The 22,937-nt window shown below is 39.1% G+C and overlaps 1 protein-coding gene across 1 annotated transcript in view; it reads right to left on the reverse strand.

The window, feature by feature from the left end:
* Me1 (malic enzyme 1, NADP(+)-dependent, cytosolic) overlaps nt 1-22,681 on the reverse strand; it is a 145,592-nt gene extending 122,911 nt beyond the window's left edge. The window contains exons 1-2 of the mRNA XM_005377689.2: nt 22,574-22,681; nt 3,462-3,595 (exon numbers count right to left, since the gene is read on the reverse strand). Coding sequence (XP_005377746.1) covers nt 3,462-3,595; nt 22,574-22,666 — 227 coding nt within the window. The 5' untranslated portion in view covers nt 22,667-22,681. The remainder of the gene's footprint in view (nt 1-3,461; nt 3,596-22,573) is intronic.
* Nucleotides 22,682-22,937: the final 256 nt, after the last annotated feature.

Consider the following 22,937-nt stretch of genomic DNA (forward strand, 5'->3'; position numbering starts at 1 on the left):
ATAAGCTAAGTAAACCTTTCCTTACTTAATTTTGGGTGTCAGGTATTTTGTCTCAGCAATGAGAGAAAAGTAACCAAGACAGGGGTGTATTTCTAAACATAAACCTTCTCATGTTATGTTACCTGTAACCTTCAATACCTTATCAAATAAAACAAACTGCTTAGTACAACTGAAAAGAATTCTGCATAACTGTAATCATCTACCTCATCACATTTTGGGACTGATTTTCTGGTATGGTTTAGATATTGTTTGAGTCTGTCTTCAAAGAGGTCATGGGATAGAAGTATAGTTCCGTATGGCATTGTGAAAAGGTGGCAGAACCTTTAAGAGGTGTGGCCCAGTGAAGGGTAGTTAGGTCCCTGGGGAAATTGCCCTTGGAATAATGTAGTTCGCATGAGATCCAGGTTAGTTTCCTTAAAAGTGAATTGGCTTTTGTTTATTTGTTTGTTTGTTTTTTGATACTAGGAATTGAACTCAGGACCCCACGCTTGCCAGGCAGGCGCTGTGACACTGAGCTATATCCCAGACCCAAAAGTGAATTGTTGTAAAATAAAAAAAAATTTTTTAAACTTTTAAAGGTAAATGGATGCAACTTGAGACCATACTCATAAGTGAAATAAACCAGACGCACATGTGCAACGTGTATTGTCTCCCTAGTGTGAGAAGCTGAAAGAGTAAGTAAGATCCAAAATGTACAACGGATATTGTGAAATGGGAAGAAACTTCAAAAGGAAAGAGAAACTGGGATGGGGAAAGAAGAAAAGAAGGAAAGGAAAAGCAAAAAAAATTATATAAGGAGCTAGGGATTTAGCTCAGCGGCACAGCACCTGCCTGGCAAGTGCAAGGTCGTGAGTTCGATTCCTGATACCAGAAGAAAAACAGAAAAAAAAAACAAAACCAAAAAAAAAAAATTATATATATATGATAGTTAACATATTTATACTACTAACTCCCTTAGTTCATTGAAAAGAAAGGTTCGTGCTAATAGTGTTTGGACAATTAAATGCCTGCATCTTATAATGTCAGTAACTAATTTAAAGATAACAATACGCAATGCCTTAACCACTGTCACCCTCCTACTATTTGTTTTGAAATTTTGTTTTATTACCTCTTTAAAATAAAAAAGAAAGGGAAAAAAATAAACATTTGCAGAAAGATGAGATTAATTTTAGACATTCTAAAATTGATTTATTGGGGCTGAGGATTTAGCTCAGCAGCACTGCGCCTGCCTGACAAGCACAAGGTCGTGAGTTTGATTCCTGGTACCAGAAGAAAAACAAAACAAAAAAAAAAAACTAAAAATTGATTTATTAATAAGGAAGTCATCATTGGTAAGTCAGTGGTGGATTCTCACATCTTGCCTTATTTATCAGAACATCTGATACGAGTGACATTGCCTAAAGCGCAATACATTTTCTGTGACTTCAGCGTTGGTTTTTTAACATGCCACCTACAGAACTTTTCCTTGGATTTATACATGGCTAACATCCTTACTACTCTTGAGTATTTTCTCAAAACTCACTTTCCCAGTAAGCTATGCTTATCTCCCAATCTAGCAATTCAATGTGGCCGTCCCTAGCCCCAGAACTGTCAGTCCCTCCTCGCCCTATCTTACCTGTTCCCTTTTTTTTGTTCACGCTCATTGGTTTCTAGCTTATTATGTAACTTACCTTCTTACTGCTTACAAACTTTTCGTAACTTTAACAATTTATGTAAATGTCATGAAGGCAGCCCAGAAACTGGGTGCTTTATCAACAAGAGATTTATTTCTCACAGTTTTGAAGGTTGGAAGCTGAAGATCACAGAGCCAGATCACAGAGCCAGAAGAGCTTGGTTCTGGTGAGCGCCCTCTTCCCGGGTACAAATGGCTGACTTCTCACTCTACCCTCACATGGTAGAGAAAGAAGGGAGTGAGCTCTCTGACCTCTTCTTTTCTTTCTTTCTTTCTTTTTTTTTTTTTTTTTTTTTGTACCGGGAATCAAACTCAGGACGTTGCGCTTGCCAGGCAGGTGCTTGTGCCGCTGAGCTGTATCCCTGGCCTGGCCTCTTCTTATAAGAGCACTAATCCCACTTATGAGGGCCCCACTCTCATGAACTGATCACCTCTCAAAGACCCCATCCCCAAATACCATCCCACTGGGAATCAGCTTCCAAATATGCATTTGTAGGGGGACACAAACATCCAATTCACAGCAGACAGAGTGTACAGCTATTTGGTCAAACATTATTCCAGGCACGTCTCCAAAGAGGTTTTCCTGGGCAAGACCAATATTTAATTTGGTAGGCTCTGAGTAAAGCGGATGATCTGCAATGTTAACGAGCCTCACGCAATCAGTTGGATGCCACTCAAGACTGACTTCTTTTCCAACAAAAAGGTATTGCTCAAACTGCAACTCTCTCCTGGGTCTCCAAGATGCCGGCCTACCTACAGATTTTCCTTCTACCAAGCCCCTCCTCTTCTCCTCCCCTGCTCTCTCTCCCCATACTCTATTCCTTCTCCCTCTCTTCTCCTTCCTCTTCTGTTCTCCTGTTTTTATCTTCCTCCTCTCCTTCTCCACCTTCTCTTCTTTCTCCTCCTCCACTGTCTTCCTTCTTTCCCCCTCATATATACAGTACCTTTTCTATGTTCTGTATATTTATATCCTGTAGTTCCATTCTCTGGAGAACCCTGATTAATTCCTGGACTACCATTTTCAAATCACAACATGGTAACTTTCTCTTACAAAAAAAAAAAGAAAACAACAGTTGCTTTAGAGAAATTACATTCAGGAACGTGTTACCTGTCAAAGTAACTGGATAAGCTACCTAATCTTTAACCCTCACAATAATATTTTCAAATAGCCATTATTCTTTCTAACTCACATACACACAAAAATGAAGTTTACAGAGGTTCACTCCTTAAGAAGAAGGGGCAGAGTTAAAAGCATGGCAAGACAGATATGGTGGTCGTGGCAGTGGCTGTAATGCATTGCTAGGGGACCCAACGCGAGTGAGATACAGACAGGGTTTCAACCTAGGAATCTCTAACTCCAAAAGTAGAAAAAAGGTTATCTCATTCTGTGTGCAAACATAGAAACTGCACTTCAAACCAAGTGACCTAAATTTGCAATAGTACTAGAACTACGCTTAGAAGCTACAGCAGCCTATAATATACTTAAAGTCTGACTAAAACTCATTTTAGTCATTTTGCTCTGTTTAGGATGGCATTTTCTGATCATTTACCTTAATGACCACAATTTTTATATAAGAGAAAGGTAATCTCTCTGAGAATACAGTTTAGAAAACAAATTTTATTTCATTCACATGTTCCTAGAAAAAGTAAATTTTTTTTTTAAATCATATTTACAAGCAAATTATCCTCAAAGTTGACCACCATTTTCAAATCACAACATGTAACTTTCTCTTACAAAAAAAAGAAAACAACAGCTGCTTTAGAGAAATTACATTCAGGAATGTGTTACCTGTCAAAGTCAGAGTTCAGACGCTCAAAATTTTTAACTATTCTAAGAACCTGGAGGTCCTGACTGATGAAACTAGGCGGTAACAATCCATGAATGTTCAGTTGCTGTCTCTCTTCCAGAGTAAAAGCCAAGTCCTACGGAGAAAAAAAGTAATTTTAAGGGAGATAAAAGAAGCGTACACACACAAATAAAGCCCGGGAGGGGTATGGAATTAAAAATCAGAAGATCCGGCATCACTCTGAGGATTGCCGTGCAACTGCAAATAAAGCATGTAAGTTCCCCACACCTCAGGTTCTTTACCTACAATAATTAGAATACTGTAATATTTTCAGAGCTGCATCACTTATATACTGTTATGATTAGAACGCACAGGAGGAAACTACTTGAAGACACACAAATGAAAGAAGATATAACCATCATTAATGCCACCAAATATAAAAATGAATAGTAGTTATATAAGAAATTCTTAAATCATGAATATCAGTAGGTAAGCTGATACTTGCTATGCTCCCACCTCTAAAACCGGTCAGGCAATGCCTTATATGATTCTGAGGGACCTGTTTAAACGCCCCCCCCGAAGTCATTTTCTTCTATTCCTATGCACCCCTCACTACACAAAATTTGTCCCCAGTGTCTAAATGCACCACATCCTTTTATTCTTCTATGACACCATGGCCAAAGATGTCTCTTTAAATCTTATCTGAGATGCTCCCTACTCTAATAAGCTGGACATCCATTACAGCCCTATTATTATGGCTATGTTACATTATCTGTTTTACGAGAACACTGGTTTTACAAAACATAATAACAAACTCTGGAGATGAAAAACAAGCAAATAAAACAGAAATGATAGGCTGATACAAAAATTCGAATGGACCTAAGAGATCTGCTCCTTTCCAAGAAAGAAAAGCAAGGAATCCTCTGTAGTCATTAATGGGAGGTAAAATCTGGTCTGACAAGGCGTTCTCTGGAGGAGAATCCCACTGGAGATATGAAATCCAAGAGGTTTCCCTGACTATCCTGCAGGCTACTCCTTTGGTCCAGGATAAGGACTGACATGATGACAGTTGCTATAATCACAGGAATGTCTGTGTCCTACCGAAATTGACATGTAGAAATCCTCACCCCCTCTTGAGAGACGAGTAGGTCACGAGTGCTCTCTGCCCAGTAAACAGGATTAGTGTCCTTATGAAAGAACCCGAGAGTTTGCTGTATAGGGATGCCATGAGAGGACACAAAAGACAGATGCCTACGAACCGGGAAGCCCCTCACCAGACACCAAATCTCCAGCATTTTGATCTGAGGCCCTCAGGCCTTTACAACTGCGTGAAATAAAGTTCGTTCATTTAAAAGACACCTGGTGCATAGTATCCTATTACCACAGTCCCAAAGGACTAAGTCAGGTTTAGACGTTATGCTTATTGCTCTGTCCAGACAGCTTTGACATGGGTAAGAACACAGTTACTCACTGCACTGCCTGGTTCTACAGCCACCCTCAAACAATGACACCTGAGCCCTAGTGAAGTTTATCACTTAGCGGAAAAGCACAGATGATTTCTTTTTTTTTTGTACCAGGAATCAAACTCAGGACCTTGCGTTTGCCAGGCAGGTGCTGTGCCGCTGAGCTATCTCCCCAGCCCCCAGAACAGACAATTTGATTCATCTCTAAGGGAAATGACAGACCCTGACTGGCAAGGAATGAACGTGTTCAATGTCTGGACGTTTATAAAAGAGGTCAATGAATAGCCTTTTCTTTCTTCTCATTTTTGACATTAAAAAGTCCGTTGATTTATGTCTTTGGTGGAAAGGTTTATGTTTAAATAGCCTCTTGGATTGGGAGGTAGACTACTGACAGACAAATATATTTGTCCAAGGAATGACCTCCTCATAAGGCTGCGTTGCTTGCAAAGCTAAGTAGGACCAAGAGCTCTAGAATCTTCAGTACAAGCTATGCAGTCTTGAGTTTTCACAAGGTCTTCTTCAGATGCTATCAGCACAGCTAGTGTGCAGGTGCAAGGTATGTTTCTCCACTAGCAGCTGTTCTCACGGCTGCAGAAGACCCATGCTGTGTGCTCAGCTCCAATCCATACGTGTGGAAAATAAAAAGATGGCCCCTCTCCAAGAGAATAATCCAGTGTGCCTCACGGTCCCTGGCCCAGCCACCTCCTCTAGATGCCCAGGGAATGGCACACTAGTGCAATCTCCCAGTCCTTTACCCGGAAGTTTCACCCAGCACCGTACCGTGGTACTGCTTGGACTATCAGGCACTTACTCTTTATTTATGGTCCTATCCCCATACCAGAATGCAAACTACATGAGACTGAGGAATTTTATCTATATCCATTACTTTTTCCCTAGTACTCAGAAGAGTACCTGATACTAGAACTCAATAATTTAAGGCAGATCCAAAATAGTTTTAAATATTCAATTTTAGAAACACTGAGCTTTAAAAAAAAAAAACTACAAAATTGCTGGTCAGGAAATTGACTAGAATATGTGCTCTGACAAAATCACTTCTAAATTTTAAAGCAACCAGAAAGGATTTCTTGTGTGGAAAAGTTTATAAAATGAAAGATATACTTTACTTGTTAAATATGTAACTGGGAAGATTATTTAAAATAAAATGTGAAATACCTTGTAATGAAACAAAACTATGTATAATTTTATATATATATATATATCTTTGTTGTTGGTGGTGGTGGTGTTTTTAGACAGGGTCTCGCTGTGCAGTTCAGGCCGGCTTGAGCTCACTTTGTAGCGCAGGCTGGTCTCAAATTCACAACGATCCTCCTGCCTCAGCCTCCCAAGGACTGGAATTACAGGCGTGCGCCACCACACCTGGCTCAAGAAGATACTTTTAAAAAAACTAAAATTTAGGCTTCTTTAAGTAGGAAATGAAAAATGAGAAAAAAGAGTAGGGCATTATGTACACGTACCAAGTTCCTACGAGGAATGTGATATACATATATGAATGAAGGGGTCCAAGAGACGCAGGGACAGGGAGGGAGGGGAGAGAGGAGGGGTGCAAAAGAATCAAGATATGTGCAGGTACAAATTCCCCATGAAGAATCTGACCACTATGTACGACAAATATGTGCTAACGTTTTAAAAGGTATGTCATGTACACATACAAACTCCCCAAGATGTGTACCAATAAAAATATAAAACAGGAAAAGAATCAAAAATAAATATATACAATGAAGCAGTAACTGAATGTTATCCCTTGACAGTACGCTAGGAAAAATAATCAGAATATAAATATACCAGAAAAAAACTTGTTGTCAAAAATACTAACATATATTCCTTCGTTCACTTAACAATGGCAACAATCCTATTGCTGCAGCTAGTCTTTTTTTCATAAATTTTCCAACGTACAAAACCAATCTCTAAATCTAACAGATATTCTACATTTTATGCCATTGTAAGTGATAACACAATCCGGAAACCTTTTGATATTCTCTGATGTTTAGTAGCTACAAACTCCCATACTCTACTGGACATATTTTTCAAAAACATACTAACATGCCAGTTCATCTTTTTAAAATAACTGAGATAACTGGTCCAAGTTAAAGGTCTATAATTGGGTTCATGTATTAGTACCATTTATGAGTTTTTAAAAATCAATTAATAACTAAACTTAAATCTTACAATCCCGGAAATATTTTAAATATGAATAATGTCCTTTACATCAGTTTTTATTTTTCACATGAGCAGAGGCACATTCAAAGAGATATGTTTAGCATAAATTTGAAGACAGGTCAGTTACATCTAAAACTCAAGAATTAGTGCTTGCTTTGGCAGCACATGTACTAAAACTCAAGAGTTAAATGTTTCGAAGAATTTTTCAGAGAATGTTTCAAATATTTTTTACTTGAGTGTTATATTCCAGTGCCACCTACCCATCAAAGGATAATAAAGTCAAAGACATGTGCAAGTTCTAACATTCATTCGATTTCTACCAAATCTTTTGTGTGCTCATAAAGATGACATGTATATGCATACATTAAGTTTCTAGACCACCTTTAATTCTAATTCTCTAAAAGCAACCTCCTCTACTTCAACGTTGGTTTTCTTTCTTTTCTGTGTCTTACTTTCCCTACTGCTGAAGAAGGCATTTGGACTGGACCCCTAGACAGTAGAATGGTATGCTGTTTCTCTGCTAATAGCAACAAACAGGACAACTATTCCAGACTCTCATAATTTATCCATGTGTATCTTCCTGAAAAATCTAACACGATCAAGAAGAAATGAAAACAAATTCCTGGTCTAGGGACTTTGTATTAGAATTTGTATGCAGATATAACTAACAAAGAAACTTTGTTCAGGGTAATTTATCAGAGACCTACCACAAAACCAAAACAAATGTACTGTATATTGTGCACTAACCATCTTTAATGTTTCCAATGAATCTCAGTAGTTTGAAATTCACTGGAATTTTCCCTGAATATTAGTGAATTCATCCTCCTTTTCCCTGAATAATGAATATAAGTGAAGTAAGCTGAATCATAAAACAAAAACCTTAACAAAAATATTTAAATAGGCAATGTATACATGTGAGGTAATTCACTATTAACAGAATTTATTGACATAAATGTGTGAGGCTACTGCCCTATTACAGCAAAGATGGTTGTGTATTTTGTCCAATTGGTGCATCCCTAGTATCTGGAACAGTGGTGCTGAACCTATGTTATTGTGTTTTTCTTTTAAGACAAGAGACGTTTAGTTTTTTCTAAACTAAAACCTCAGTATTCAGGTTTAATTGCAGTGTTGGCACTGTACGATAAGGAAGGGGGTTTTGGTTGCAGTTTGGTACTTGGTCTCCGAAAGTTTCACCATCATTGGTCTAGAAAAACACCTGATATTCCGTAGCAGTAAACAAAACTGCGCTGAATTAACTAATTATTTGACGTTATTATACACTTGGTAGTGTACTGTATTTTTCAAAGATAAGCAGAAAAGTGAGAGGAAGATTTAAAAAAGAGAAGCACATGGGGAGTAATTTTTTTGGGGGGGGCAGGCGGTTTCCGGTACCGGGAATCGAACTCATGACCTTGCGCTTGCCAGGCAGGTGCTGTGCCACTGAGCTAAATCCCCAACCCCGGGGAGTAATTATTGTAAAATATCTTAAAAAGACCTCCAAATCCTTCTCATGGTAAATGGATAAGACAACTAAGGTATGTCCATATACTGTGGTATTACATATGAACAATAAAAAGAAAGAACCACTAAAATACAATATATAAATTAACCTCAAATGCATTGTTAAGTGAATGGAGCCAGTCTCAAAAGGCTACATACTATATGTTCTATTTATATGACATTCAGGAAGAGCAAAAAGATCAGCAGTGGCCATGGACTAGGAGCTGAAAAATTTGGCTTCAAAGGGGCAGCATAAAGGAATTTATTTTGAGATGACAGATTGTTCTAAATTATAACGCTGTAGACAACACTGTACATTTGTCTAAACTAATAGAACAATACATCAAAAAGAGTGACTTTCATTATACTCCTTTTTCTTCATTTTGAGAATCAAACCCAAGGCCTCAAACATATAGGCAAGGACTGTAAGACCTCGGTCCTCACTATACTGACTTTATTAGGCTCCAAAATGACAAGTCAGAGTCAGGTGTAGAAGCATAATTCTGTAAACCCACTACTCTGGGAGGCTAAGCTAGGAGAATTCTACATTTAAGCCCAGTCTGGACAAGCTTAATGGCTTAGTAAGACACTGTCTAAAAATTTAAAAAGAAAAGGTCTGGGTATGTAGCTCACTGAGAAGGCTGTGTGTTCAATTCCTGGTATCACCAAAAACTATAAAATGAAAAACACGAGTCAGTTCAGCAGATAATTTTCTCCTTATGTAAAAGAATAGAATTAAAACAACTAAAAGTTTGTTTAGCAAACTGTTAACCTATTTCAATTCTTATATCTTTTTATCTAATTCGATCATCTTCTATTTTTACAATCTACGGTTTCAACTGATATGACTTCACAAATATGGCATAGTTCTCCGAAAAGGTGCCAAATTATCTCTTCTAGTGGAAAAGATTTCAAAATTTTAAGGAAAAATTATTTACATGCAAAGAGCATAGGACTTTATCTTTTACCTTTTATTTGACAACAAAAATGCAGTATCAATTCCAAGTTTAAGTGTCACGGTATTTTCAGTTTACTGCCATAGTTTATGTGCATGTTTGGTATCCACAGGAAGAGAAGTTATACTAATTTGTCCCAGGCACATTTTACTGAAGAGTTCCTTCCCCAATGCTTACAGAATGCCAAAAATTGTTTTTTGAAATTTTTTAAAAATTATAATTGACAACACACAATTTTTTTTATCTTAAAGAGAAAAAAACAATAAAAACACACACAATTTTTTAAATTTTCCTGGTGGTATGCAACCTCATATATTCAAAAAATTGTGCAAATGGCATATATACTTTCAAGGTAAATTTTATTTCAGGAAAATAGTAACATAAAATGATTATTTACACCTACTTGTGCCACCAAGTTCATTAATGAGTCTCCTTCTAAACACTGTTAACAACGAATCAATTAGTCAAAGTCAGTAATATAGGGCCAGGATGTAGCTCAGTGACACAGTGCCTGCCTGGCAAGCATGAGGCCATGAGATTGACTCCTGGTGTGTGTGTGCGTGGGGGGGGGGGGGGGGGGGGGGAGGGAAGGAAGGGAAGGAGGGAGGGAGGAATATAAAGTCAATAGTATAAAGCCAGGCAGTGTGGCACATGTCTGTAATCTCAGCACTCCGGCGGCTGAGATCTGCCTGGGCTACATAGTCAGACCCTGTTTAAAAAAATGAAACCCAGCAATAGTCACACTTCTTTATGAAATATTGTTTGCTTTTTGGACAGTAATTTTTATTTATACCTGACACAAAGTAATTTTAAATTGGTAATGATCTAAAAATACATTCTTTGCCAGAATGTAGCCTTTGATACTCTAAAATTCATAGTAAAATATGACTTTATCACACCCCAAAACTATTTGCTACGTATTTATGGAATCTGTAACTATTTGTCATATGTCGCAATTATAACTACTGCACTGCAATTTACTGTGCAGGACACCTGGGCACCTCTCCTTGAAGGAGAAGCCACCGTCTCCATTTTGGCTGAACTGGACCCTGCGTCCATGCGCTGACGCGTACAGAGCTGCTTAGGTCTGTTCCTCATCCCTCCAGTTGGCTTAAGCAATGCACATTGGTCCAGCAGAGGTGCTGATGGTGGTCTTTGAAGAAGCTGACAGTGCTTCCCCAGACTCTCGGTAGTTCCCCTGTGTGACCCTGTGAGCCGGGACAGGCAGGATGGAGCCTCGAGATAAGAGGCTATGGCTTTTGGGGCTTGAAAGATTACACAGCAGAGCTGAAACACCAACCCCAAAACATTAGATATTATCTCAGTTGGGTTATGCAGATTACTCTTTCTGCAGATCCTTCTCTCTGCATACTGCAGGGGTGACTTCAGGCCTCCTACCTAGCCCAGCTCACAGCACTCACCTACTTCCCGCCGTTCTCACAGTCACTCATCCTCAAGCCTCTCCCTTCTCCATGAATTAATAAAACCTGGGTTCAGCCCTGGGTCGAGGTCTTTGTTCAGGATGGCCATTATTGTGGCTGGACTTAGGAGCCCTTGGCTCCCCGTAACTACAAATATGCCTTAGCGTCTTTATTCTCGCCCTGGGTTGCACTGGAAGGGGTAGATTGGAATTAACTCACTGGAATTCCAATAACTTATCCATAGGAATACGAATATAACTTCCTGGGCCTCAACGAGGTCTGGGAAGGGCTCTCTATAATTTCAGTGAAGGGAGGGAGGGACAGGGAGAGAAAGACAAGGGAGGGGAAAGGCATTGGGTCACTCCTAAAACAGCAACTGGAGTTTTAAAATACTGAATGAGAGGTTTCATAAAGCAGTTTAAGTACTTTCCACTTACTGTTGATCTTGACTGATTCATTTAAAAGCCTTGAAATTGTTAATCATTACTATCAATGCTATATTTTTCCAGATACATCTCTTGAAACCAGTATTAAGGTTCCAAAATATTTTCAGCAAGAAATAGGGTGCTCTTGTTCCCAAAGAATCTTTAAAGAAATTTCACAAAACCACCAAACCAACAAAGAAAAGCAGACTGGGGACTGTCTCTGTAAACAAAGTTATCAATGACACAAAATGTGGAAGAACCAAATCTAAGATCTTAGATTGAAATGTATGAATAATCCAAACCGAACAGGTAATACTGGCTCATTATGCCCACTCACCTGCTGTCTCGCCCAGGTGAAACACCCCATTCTCACTTCTGGGAGCCAAGCACTGCGCTATTGCCAACTGTACGCCAGCATCTGGTAGCACAAGCCCATGAGGCAGGAAGGCCTCGACCAATTTCAACTAACAAGCGAATGCATGAATGTATTACTATGAAACGACTTTTCAGTTCTACGTCCTTCATTTCTGTGCAGTTCTGTTTTGAGTAACTAGCCACACAATTCAAATTTCAAACCAAGATTATTTATTTATGCAGTAGTATAGAGTACTCCTGATTTGAAATTCCCATATAATAATTAAACTTTTCACACAAACACTAGGAAATCACTTAATTAAACTAATCCACTATTTACAGATGTATAAATTGATTTTAAGCCAGATTCAGATCAACTTTAGGTGGATCGAGGCACACCTCCATACCAACAGAAGTACCAGAGCTTGCTGGGGTTTTTCAGAATACCCTTTATCTTGATCAGTTTCTGATCTCAGTAGAGTGGCACCTTGGGCCACACTGTTCTCTGCTGCAGGTGGCTACCCAAGCCACCTCAGTACATGACACTTTGTAATAATCTACACATTTGACACTTACATGCTTACTTCACCAGTAAACATGAATGACCGGCAATTTGGAGTGTATTATTTGGATTCAGGTCTAAGTTCGAGGCGTAAGTAGGCATTATGTAACCTGTGGTTTTAAGCAAATACTTTAGGTGCGTGGAGTTAAATGGAGACTCTTCTCAATTTCTCTTTTACTGAATGAAAGTAATCCAACATCCACATATATGTTACAAGTGTCTCTTTGGGTTGTTGAGAGAATAAAAGTGGGACTGGGTATTGTTTGCATCTTTTATAAATTATTAAGTGCTATACAAATGCATGCATTTCTGATAAGTTTTAAAATGCAAGTGGTAGGGCTTGGGATATAGCTCAGTGGCATAAGCACCTGCCTGGCAAGCACAAGGTCGTGAGTCCGATCCCTGGTACCGCAAAAAAAAAAAAAAAAATGCAAGTGCTAAGTAAATATTGATTTTCACTCTTCACACTTTGGTACTGTCAGAAAGTCCCTGACTTTAAGAATCAGTTTTAACTTAAAATAAATTTTAAAAAAAAAATCAGTTTTAAGAGTGCCAAGAAAGAAGTTTCTGTTAAGAACCAATTGAGCTGGGTGTGGTGGGGAATACCTGTAATCTCAGCCCTTGAGAAGCTGAGGAGGAGGATTGCTGCAAATTCAAGGCCAGTCTGAATTACATGGTGAGACCCTGTCTCACAAAAAAAAAAAAAAAAAAAAAAAAAAAAAGAGCTTCCTACCAGAGACTCCTAAAATTCATGGACCATAGTCATAGATCTACTAACAATCACTGAGGAAGGGGTCCCTGAAATTAGATATCTTTTTCATTAACACTATTAAATTTAAGTAATCCACAGACCTGACTAAGTTGCCAAAGGATCTTTGGCACAAAATATGTTAAGAACTATTGCAGAGAATCATGCTTCCGACTTAAAAGGGATACACAGTACACCACGGACATGATACTCCCAGAAACACCACAGGACGGCTTTCTTGTCTCCAGCCACAGTGGAGTTACTTCACCTTTTAGTTCTGTGACGCTCACTGCACTGCTCGGAGCTTTCCATGTACACAGAAGCAATATACACATAAAGACACTTATTATAAGAGAAATGTTACAATGGCTGACATGATTATGCAGCCTGAAAGGTCCTAAGATCTGCTGAAAAGTCTAGAGATCCAGACAAGCAAGTGGCATGGTCCAAGTCCAAAAGCCAGTAGCCTCAAAACCCAGGAAGAACTCATCTTGCAGTTCCAGCTCAAAGACAGGAAAAGATATGATGCCCTCAACTGAAAGAGAGGCAGGAAGCGATCCCCTTCATTCAGTCTTTTTGTTCTACTCAGGCCAGTTGAATGACTGCATGAGGTCCGCCCAGAGGAGGGAGGGCAATCTGTTTTACTCACCTCAAATGTTAACGCCATCCAGAAACACCATCACAAACACTCCCAGAATACTGTCTGACCAAATGCCTGGGTACCTGCATGGTCCCGGCAAGTAGACATGAATGATTCTGTTACACCAAATATTTTTTAACAATTGTCTGTTAAGTGAATGTTTGCAGGCACCAAATCAACGCAACAGTGGTGTATCAGGTATCACCCAATCTCATGAAACATAAAATCTAGAACTGAACGGGTTATTTCACAAACTACCCACATAACTATAAAATAATGAGAAAAGAAAAAAAAGTTTACTTTAATCAAATTAAAACAGAAGAGTTCATTCAATAGTGATGCTAAAATGAGATCTGAAAGATGACTAGGACAGAAGAAGCTGACCAGGTAAAAAGCTGAGAATGTACAAGCAAGAGGGCGTGGACATAATCCTGATGTAGAAATGCCTGGCTTCTCGGAAAAAGGATAGGAAAGTAAACTGTTTCACCTGTGGAAGGAATGACCCTAGCACACACTCTTTATAGTTTTTTATCTTTTATTTTTATGCAATGACTCTACAAGGCTACATAAAAATTTTTAGAACCCGTTCAGTTATTATAACTATGACCCTAAATATCAGGGCATAATTTTTTAAAATGGATGAAAGTTAAGTATTGGACAAAAAATAAATGCCATAATGACCAAATGGAAGTTTCAGAACTGAAAATAGTCACTGAAATAAAACAATTTATTGACTGAGCTCAACAAAAGAATTGAGATGAAAGTCAAAAAGTCATTGAACTTGAAGATGGAGCTTTAGAAATTAACCAATCTCAAAAATAGGGGAAAAACATCTAACAATGTTAGGTTATTTTGGAGGTTCTGGCGGGGAGGGGTAACCAGGAACTGAACTCAGGGCTTCTGCACTGAGCAATAACCCTCGCCCTTTTTGTTTTTTATTTTGAGACACGATCTTGCTAAGTTGCTTTCTCAGGCTGGACTCAAACTTGTGATCCTTGTGCCTCTGCCTCCAGAGTACTGGGATTACAGGCCTCTATCACCGCCTACATCACCACACCTGGCTAATATTAGGCCTTTTGATGTTGTTGCAAAGTTAACATTTGTGCCACCAGAATCCTAAAAGGAGAGGAGAAAAGTAAGAGTTGGAAAAACAATATAACTCACCCAATTTGCCAAAAAACAAACTTACAGAATCAAGTTCAGCAAACCCCAACAATATAAACTCAAGAAACACCTGACCCCAAAACATTACATTTAAAATGCTGAAAATGAAAAACAAAGAAACATCTTTAAAACTTCCAGAGAAAAAGTATTTATTATATACATATACTGATTTGAACAATTCCAGATTTCCCACCAGAAACTAGGGAGACCAGGAAGAAGAAAAATCATATTTTAACAGTATTAAAGGAAAGAAGTGTCAACTTACAATTCTATAACCAGTGAAAATATCCCTTGGGAATGATGGTAAAACAAAGACATTCTCAGAGGAAGGAAAACTAAGGACAACTGGTCTGCAGCAAACCTGCTCTAAAGGAAGTGCTAAAGGGAATTCTTTATACAGAAAGGCAATGATTTCTGAAGAAAAGTTGGAAAATCAAGTAAGAGAACAGAAACGGTAAATATCTGGGAAGCCGAATAGATTCTTCTTTCTGTTTGAAATTCTCTAAAATATGTGTGAACGTTAAGTTATTAAATCAAATTTTTGATTTAATACATGAACATAGATGCAAATGGACATAATACATAACACTGCAAGAGGAAAGGAGTGAGACAAGTGTTATGGCTTGTGTCTAGATGTCACCCCAGAGCCTCATGTGCTCATAGGTGGAACTTTTGGTATGTGGTTGGATCTAGGGAGTGTGATACCGTATTAGGTTGTGTGATTGTGATGGTTTGTGTCTGGCATGTTCCCCCAAATCCCCATGCAGTCATGGGGCAGGCTTCTAGGACGCCTTACGGATGCACGATCCAATTCTGGGATTATGGGTGTGAGTGCCACACCCGCCGTGGGGCAGGTAGTTTGCATGCACCGTAAGGGAGGGAAAGAGGCTGCTTGCCGCCATTCCTGCCTTTTGCTCTTGTTGCTTTTGCTGTGTTCCACTGCCACGAAATGGTGCCCTCTGCCCTGGGCCGCTGTGCCTTAGAGTGCGCGGAGTATGGACTGAAACCTCCATGAACTGTAAGCTAAATAAACCTTTCCTTCCTTCATTTTGGGTGTCCAGTATTTTGTCTCAGCAATGAGAGAAAATTAACCAAGAGTCATGCTTGGCTTAAGGATAGGTGTGGATAATGGAAGCCCCACTTGGGGGTGGATGACACCAATCAACAGGCTTGTAGCCTGTATGGAATATAAAAGGGAAAAGGACGCAGCTGCTTGCTCCTGTTTGCCGTTTCACTGCCTTCTGCCAGCCATTAAAAATTAAATTAAGGTCACGGGTACAGCTCTGCAGCACAGCGCCTGCCTGGCAAGCACAAGGTCCTGAGTTCGATCCCCAGTACCAAAAAAAGTTAATTAATTAATTAAAATTTTAAGAAACATCTTAAAAAATATTTTAGAAAGTAGTATAGGACATGCAAGGAGATATAAAAGATACACTACTGGCCAGGGATATAGCTCAGCGGTACAAGCACCTGCCTGCCAAGCGCAAGGTCCTGAGTTGGATCCCCAGTACCAAAAAAAAAAAAAAAAAAAAAAAAAAAGATACACTACTAATAGAAGATCTTAACGTGTGTCCTTCAAAGCAGGACATATCCAACAGGATAAAAAAACTATGTAGGAATCCATCCTCAAATGGCCAATATTCTTTTTAAAAAATCAAAACAGAGACTACTAGAGTATACCAACCATAACATAGGAAGTACTATATTATGAAGTTTTACTTTAATTACATAAATATATTAGTTTTATCAAAGCTGCCTTCATGAACAGAACAGCTGCTTTAAGCAAAAGAAATCTATTTCCCAGAGTTCCAGAGCCTGGAAGTCCAAGACACAGGCATTGATAGGGTTGTTTTATGCTGCGGCTTCTCTCTTGCTTATCTACAGAGGGCTTCTGATCCCAACACTGTCATCTTCTCCCTGTCTTCACATGACCGCTCCTGTGTGCACACGACCTCGGTCATTTTAGATTAGGGACCACCTTAAAGACCTCATTTTAACTTAATAATCTATTTAAAAACCTTATCTCCAAAAAGGTTACATTTTGAGGTACTAGGAGTTCAAAAGTCAGCGTGTGACTTTTGAAGTGGTGTAATGTAGCTCACATCAGTAACTTTATACATACCGATGTATGTATGTGCTATGTCACAATCCAAATACTTTAGGAAAATACTTTAGAAGCCTTTAAATAGACAATTAAAATGTATTTTAATATATCCTACGCTTAAAGCCTAAAGATATACTGTCAGCTGGGCACAATCGCTCACACCTGTAATCCCAGCACTCAAGGAGATAGAGGCAAGAAGATCTCCAGGCTAAGTCCTGCCTGGGCAGTTTAGCCTCAAGTATCTGCAATCAGTTTAGCTGACTGCTAACATACATATATACTGCTATCTCCAGGGTTTCAGGATAAATATTTATGTTAAAAATTCTCTAAATACACTTACGACAATAATCTTTTATTTTAAAGTATACTGTGCTTTTAAAGCTAAATATTCAGAAATTTTCATTTATCACAATACTGTGATTGTGTGTGTGTGCATGGTTTTTGGTTTTTCTGAAACAGAAGACCGTTGCTTTATTTTTTTAATTTCGCAACAGGGTCTCACCAGGTTCCTAAATTGCCTAGGCTGGGCACCAACTTGGGATCCCCCTGTGCTAAACTCCCAGAGGACTGGAATTGTAAGTGTGTGTCACGCCTGGCCCTACAGTTCTTTTTACTTAACAAATATTTGTACAGAACCACTATATGCTAAAAAAAAAAAAAAAAAAAAAATCAATTGAGTCTAGCTAAGAACTACACCAAAATTTTCCCAACTGCTAACTGGAAAAATCTGGCCTTGTGCTCATTTCTTCTAGATACAGTTCTAGAACATTCATTCTTTTACATCACGTTTCACACGGGGGAGGGGTTTAGTGAGAAATTAGGGCACCAAAATGAAAAATCTCAGCTGTGTTCCTCTTTTCAATATTTCTTGTAATCCATATCATCAGTCTCAAGAGTTCTCAAACCCACCTTTGTACTTACTACACCACACATTACTTTGCTTTTGTGATATCCTATACTACTGTTATAGGCAGCTGAGTTAGATAGAAATATTAAAAATATTACAGGCAGTCAGACAGGTCCAGGCCCTCGAAGAAACCAGTGAGGAAGATGAGATACCTTGCAACTGTGGGGGAGACAGACACCTCCAGCTGTGGACAAAAGATTAAACAGATGCACCCACATACTTCCCTAGGGATGGACCTCAGGGATTGATATTCTAAATAGATATCGGTCACCTTGAAAAAGCCAAGAAGAATCACTAACCCAACTCCATACAGGAAAGGCCCCCATTCTGTATTCGTGTCCGCTGGCTGTGGGACTGGCTTCCCCCATTTGATCACGATTTCATCAATTTTACCTGAGCAATTATATTTGTAATCTTATTGGTGGAATATAGTTTTGTCCCACCCTATGGCCACCTAACAAGTTCCCATGTTTTCCCCTTTGGACCTGTCTCACCTCGTGGAAGACATAAAAGAAGACCAGTCACAAAGCTGCTAGCCTGCAGGAGTTTCCAGGATAGCCCACACTGATTCTCAGATGTGCATGTACTTTTATTTTTGCTTTTGCTCTCTATTTTTTTCTTTGTTCGGCCCAAATTCACTCTGCAGAGCTGGTTTCTTCCATACCTACTTACTCCGCACTTTTCAAATAAACTTTTGGCACTGTTTTTGGCTTGTCTTATCCAATTCTTTGTTCCAGGCAAGAAGAACCCCGAATGCTTTTGACCATTTCTAAAGAAACTACCCTCAGGGCTGAACATCTCCATTACAATGGCTTTCACATCACTGGAATTCCATGCTAAATAATGAATCAATTTCTCACATTGCTAAGGCAACTCCACAGAGATGTGGCAGGTGAAAATATCTGAATTATTCACTCTGGCATTGTTTACATTGAAGAAAAGTAGGTTTACAATACTTCTCCATCACAGTCATGAAATCTGTCCTTCTTTTCCCTTGCGACACCACCACCGAAGTCTTGACATTCCAGGAAGCAAATAGTTACAATCTCCAGAAGCTCATTTTTTTTTTACATGTAAAAATCAATAATGCTAGCCGGGTGTGGTGGCACCCGCCTGATCCCAGCACTTGGGCGGCTGACACAGTAGGACTGCCAAGAGTTTGAGGCCAACCCTGGGGTACATAATGAGTTCAAGGACAGCGTGGACTACATAGTGAGACCATATCTCAAAAAACAACAACAAAAAAAGTTAACAATGCTGACCAAATCTAATTTTGATAAAACACCATCACTAATGGTAACTGGATCAAACTGCCTGAATGAAATACTGAAGAATGATATCTTTTGTAAACTTAGTTATAGGTCATGCCTTTATTAAAGATATGGAAGTCATCGGGTCAAAACAGGTTGATGGTGCAAAACTAAAACTGTCAGTGTTGAGGCTGGGGACTGTGGCTGTGGCAGGCAGTTCTTGCCTTACAGGCCCAAGGCTCTTGGGTTTGATCCTCTGCACCACTAAATAAATAAATAAATACAAACTGCCAGTGTTGCTATCACTGCATAGAGAAATAAACTAGTAAACTGACAAATAAAAGTGTGCTTGTGTGTAGAATCTTCATTTTTTTTGTTTTTTTTGGTTTTGGTTTTTTTCTGGTACCAGCAATCGAACGCATGACCTCGTTCTTGCCAGGCAGGCACTGTGCCACTGAGCTAAACCCCCAGCCCCTAGAATCTTAATTTTATAGAATTTATGAAACATGATTATTAGTTACATAAAAGTTTCTGAATTAAAACTTGAAATACAACTCATAAATTGGAAAGTATCTTTGAGACTATATGCTCCCAGCACCCTGGGAGGCTGAGGCAGGAGGACCACAAATTCCAGTGCAACCTGGGCAACTCAGAAGCTTAGCAAAATCCTGTCTCAAAATAAAAAAACTGTAAAGGGTAGAGGATGTGTGAAGGTGTGGTTTAATCCCCAGTAACACAAAAAATCTTTGAAAATAATGACTGTCAAATAAATATGTCCATATAACACATGTAAAGATAAGTATCTCAAAATAGTTTGGGATGTGTACAAAAAAATGCTGTGTCTCTTAAGTGTGAGGCAGAAGTACTTCCCCAATTTCCTATGATAAAACTGCACCTGGAATGATGTATATCTGAATATAAGCAAATAGTAAGGTTTAGAGTCATACGTGAATTATTGCCAATGAAGATACTATGTCTCTTAGGTTTTGTTGTTTTTAATTTATATCATGTCTAATGTTAACCTTGATTATATCAAGACTAAGCTATCCAGTAAGTAATTAAAATTTCATGAGCTTGTCAAGTTTAAATCAAAATCCAAATTTTCTGCCTATATATTCCATTATACAAAATAATGGTAGAAGGAGTCAATAGAGCTTTAGATTTCAATATGAATTTATTTCCACAAAATCACATGAAAGAGGATATTTACGTTAGGACAATTCACAAGAACTGTTTAAAGACAAAAATAATAGAAATTGGATATTCATTCATGAAATATATTTGTTTAATGTCCACTGAGCAAAATATTCTACATTTTCTGATCCCTGTCCTATGACCACCAAAATGAATAAATAAGAAATAATTACAATGTCAATATAAAATGATATGGTGCAAAGGAATACAAAAAACACGTGTTAAGTAATGTGGGAAAGACTAAGATAATTAGGAAAGGCTTCCCTAGAGAGATCACTATTAATCAACTAATGACATTCTGATTGTAGTAGTTACACACAAAAAGGAAAGAATTAAGTATGAGAAACAACACATATCTTTTAAATTGATGCTCAATTGGGTATAAGACAAAAGACAAGATAGTAAAACTGATGGGTTGATTTTATATTTAACATAACAAGAAATAATAACACTATAAATACTTGGGTAATGGATATTGTGAAGAAAATGCAAATTTATGAAGATATTGTCTTCATATGTATTTGTAGGACAGATTATAACAACGGGAAAAACCTAGGAAACTGTTGCTGCAGCTACCCAAAGGTCAGGTGATAAAGATGTACATTAGTGTAGTTAAAGTAGCCTTTTTACCACCAGGTGACAGGCTGGGCTGTTAGGGAAAGGTGAAGATACTTAGGGCCAGTCTCTTTGGAGCCAGGTATCCCAAGAACAGAATATATTCCTAGACTACTAATAAAGGCCTAGAGGTCCTTCATGTATGGTAGATGAATAAGATCCCACTGTTATGGTCTCAATGGTACCCATAAAGATCACGTTATTCCATAAGGCACCACACTGATGTCTTAGAAATGAATAAAACTCTGATTTCCCCAAAGTTGATGAGCGTATTTCCCCAAATACACTGATTTCCCCAAAGTTGATGAGTTGGATTTTGAACCCACTGTGATATAACAAAAAGTTCATTTATACATTACAAATGTGCAACCATCCACCTTGGGTGGAAGATCTTTGTGACTACTATTCTGACGTAGGTATTGTCACACGTAAACAAGAAGCAAACAGATTTTAGTATCATAAATTATTGACACAAAGAGAGTAAAGGCATAATTACTGTTAGTCAGGGTTCCCTACACCATCTCCTCTTTACAGGCACTCTTGCCCCTGTCTTGAAGAAAATCAGGCTATACTACTTATGTGGTCTTATTAAATACCAACCTGGGGGCTGGGGATTTAGCTCAGCGGCAAAAGCGCCTGCCTGGCAAGCGCAAGGTCGTGAGTTCAGTTCCCAGTACTGGAGAAAAACCAAAAAAAAAAAAAAAAAAAATGCCAACCTGTGATTTGGTCATAAACTACAGCAGGCAAGTAACACACAAAAGGCATAAAATGCTTTGTCACGTCATATTTTACCTCTATTCTACTGAAAATAGGCTCCAACCTGCAGAATAATAAAAATGAAGAAAAAGAATCAAACTGGCAAATAGATTCTGGGAGGAAACAAGAAGTAGGAACTATTTAAATTTTTAAATTTTGGATCACACACATTAAGGGGTCACAGATTTGCAAAACTTGCCTGTTACCACAGAAAGAACTGTGAACAGTACCTATAATTTTTTAAATAAATCACAAATCTTCCAGCTATCAACAAATCACCAGAAGCATGGGAGGAGGGGGCAGAGATCCTGCTCTTAATAAAAAAAAGGATGTTCTACAGGAACAATCAAAATAACCCAACAGACTTCTGTGCTGGCTCGTGGCATTTTCAACACACTGAGCAAACAGAAAACGACGAAGGTACACACACACAAACACAAAGGTACAACCCAGAGACAAGCTGGCTGTAAGACAACAAACAGGATGACTGCTGAGTATTTACAGAAGCAAAGCGATCAATTCTGAGGTACTTTCATCTGAGGGAGGTCTGAGGAATTTACATGACTAGCACAGAAAAAGGAAAAGCTCCCAGGATTTGAAAAGAAAACCTCTAAACAGGGCGTATACTGAATTCCCTTTCAATAAATGGGTCAGGTCCTTCAAAAGAAAAAAATATATATTTTAACTACCAAAAGACCAAACTTTTAAAAAGAAATTTTAAGGCGAAAGATTTATACGATCTGAAGGGAAACCGGAGTATAAAAAAATGAAATTTTAGAAAGAAAAGAAAAAAAAAAGTTTCACCCACAGCACCATGTCCAGGAAGGACTGTTCTACCCGGCTATGCCCGGCAGTGCCCACGGCAGAAGCCACCCACCACGCATTCCCAGACTCTCGACAGTGTCACTCTGGAAACCAGAGGCCCCGGAACCCCGGCTGGCCAATGCGATCCGAGGCGCTCAGGACCCATCGTCCAGGCCTGGCCGGCAGGGCGCCGCGGGCACAGCAGTCTCCAACTACGGCCCCCCGCAAACGCGTGGCAGCGGGGCCCGACCGCAGCCGCCCGTGGGCGCCGTGGCGCGGCACTGCTTCCCAGGCTCGGCCCCGTTCCCGGCGCCAGTGGCCCGGAGTGTCACCAACAGATCACATCCTGCGCTGCGCGCCCGCCGTGGGATGCTAAGGTGCCCGGGCTCCGGCGCCGCCCGGCCTGCGCGCACACACGCGCACACGCGCACACACAC

The sequence above is a fragment of the Chinchilla lanigera genome, unplaced genomic scaffold (assembly GCF_000276665.1).
Source record: "Chinchilla lanigera isolate Chin_1 unplaced genomic scaffold, ChiLan1.0 scaffold00010, whole genome shotgun sequence".
Lineage (NCBI taxonomy): Eukaryota > Metazoa > Chordata > Mammalia > Rodentia > Chinchillidae > Chinchilla > Chinchilla lanigera.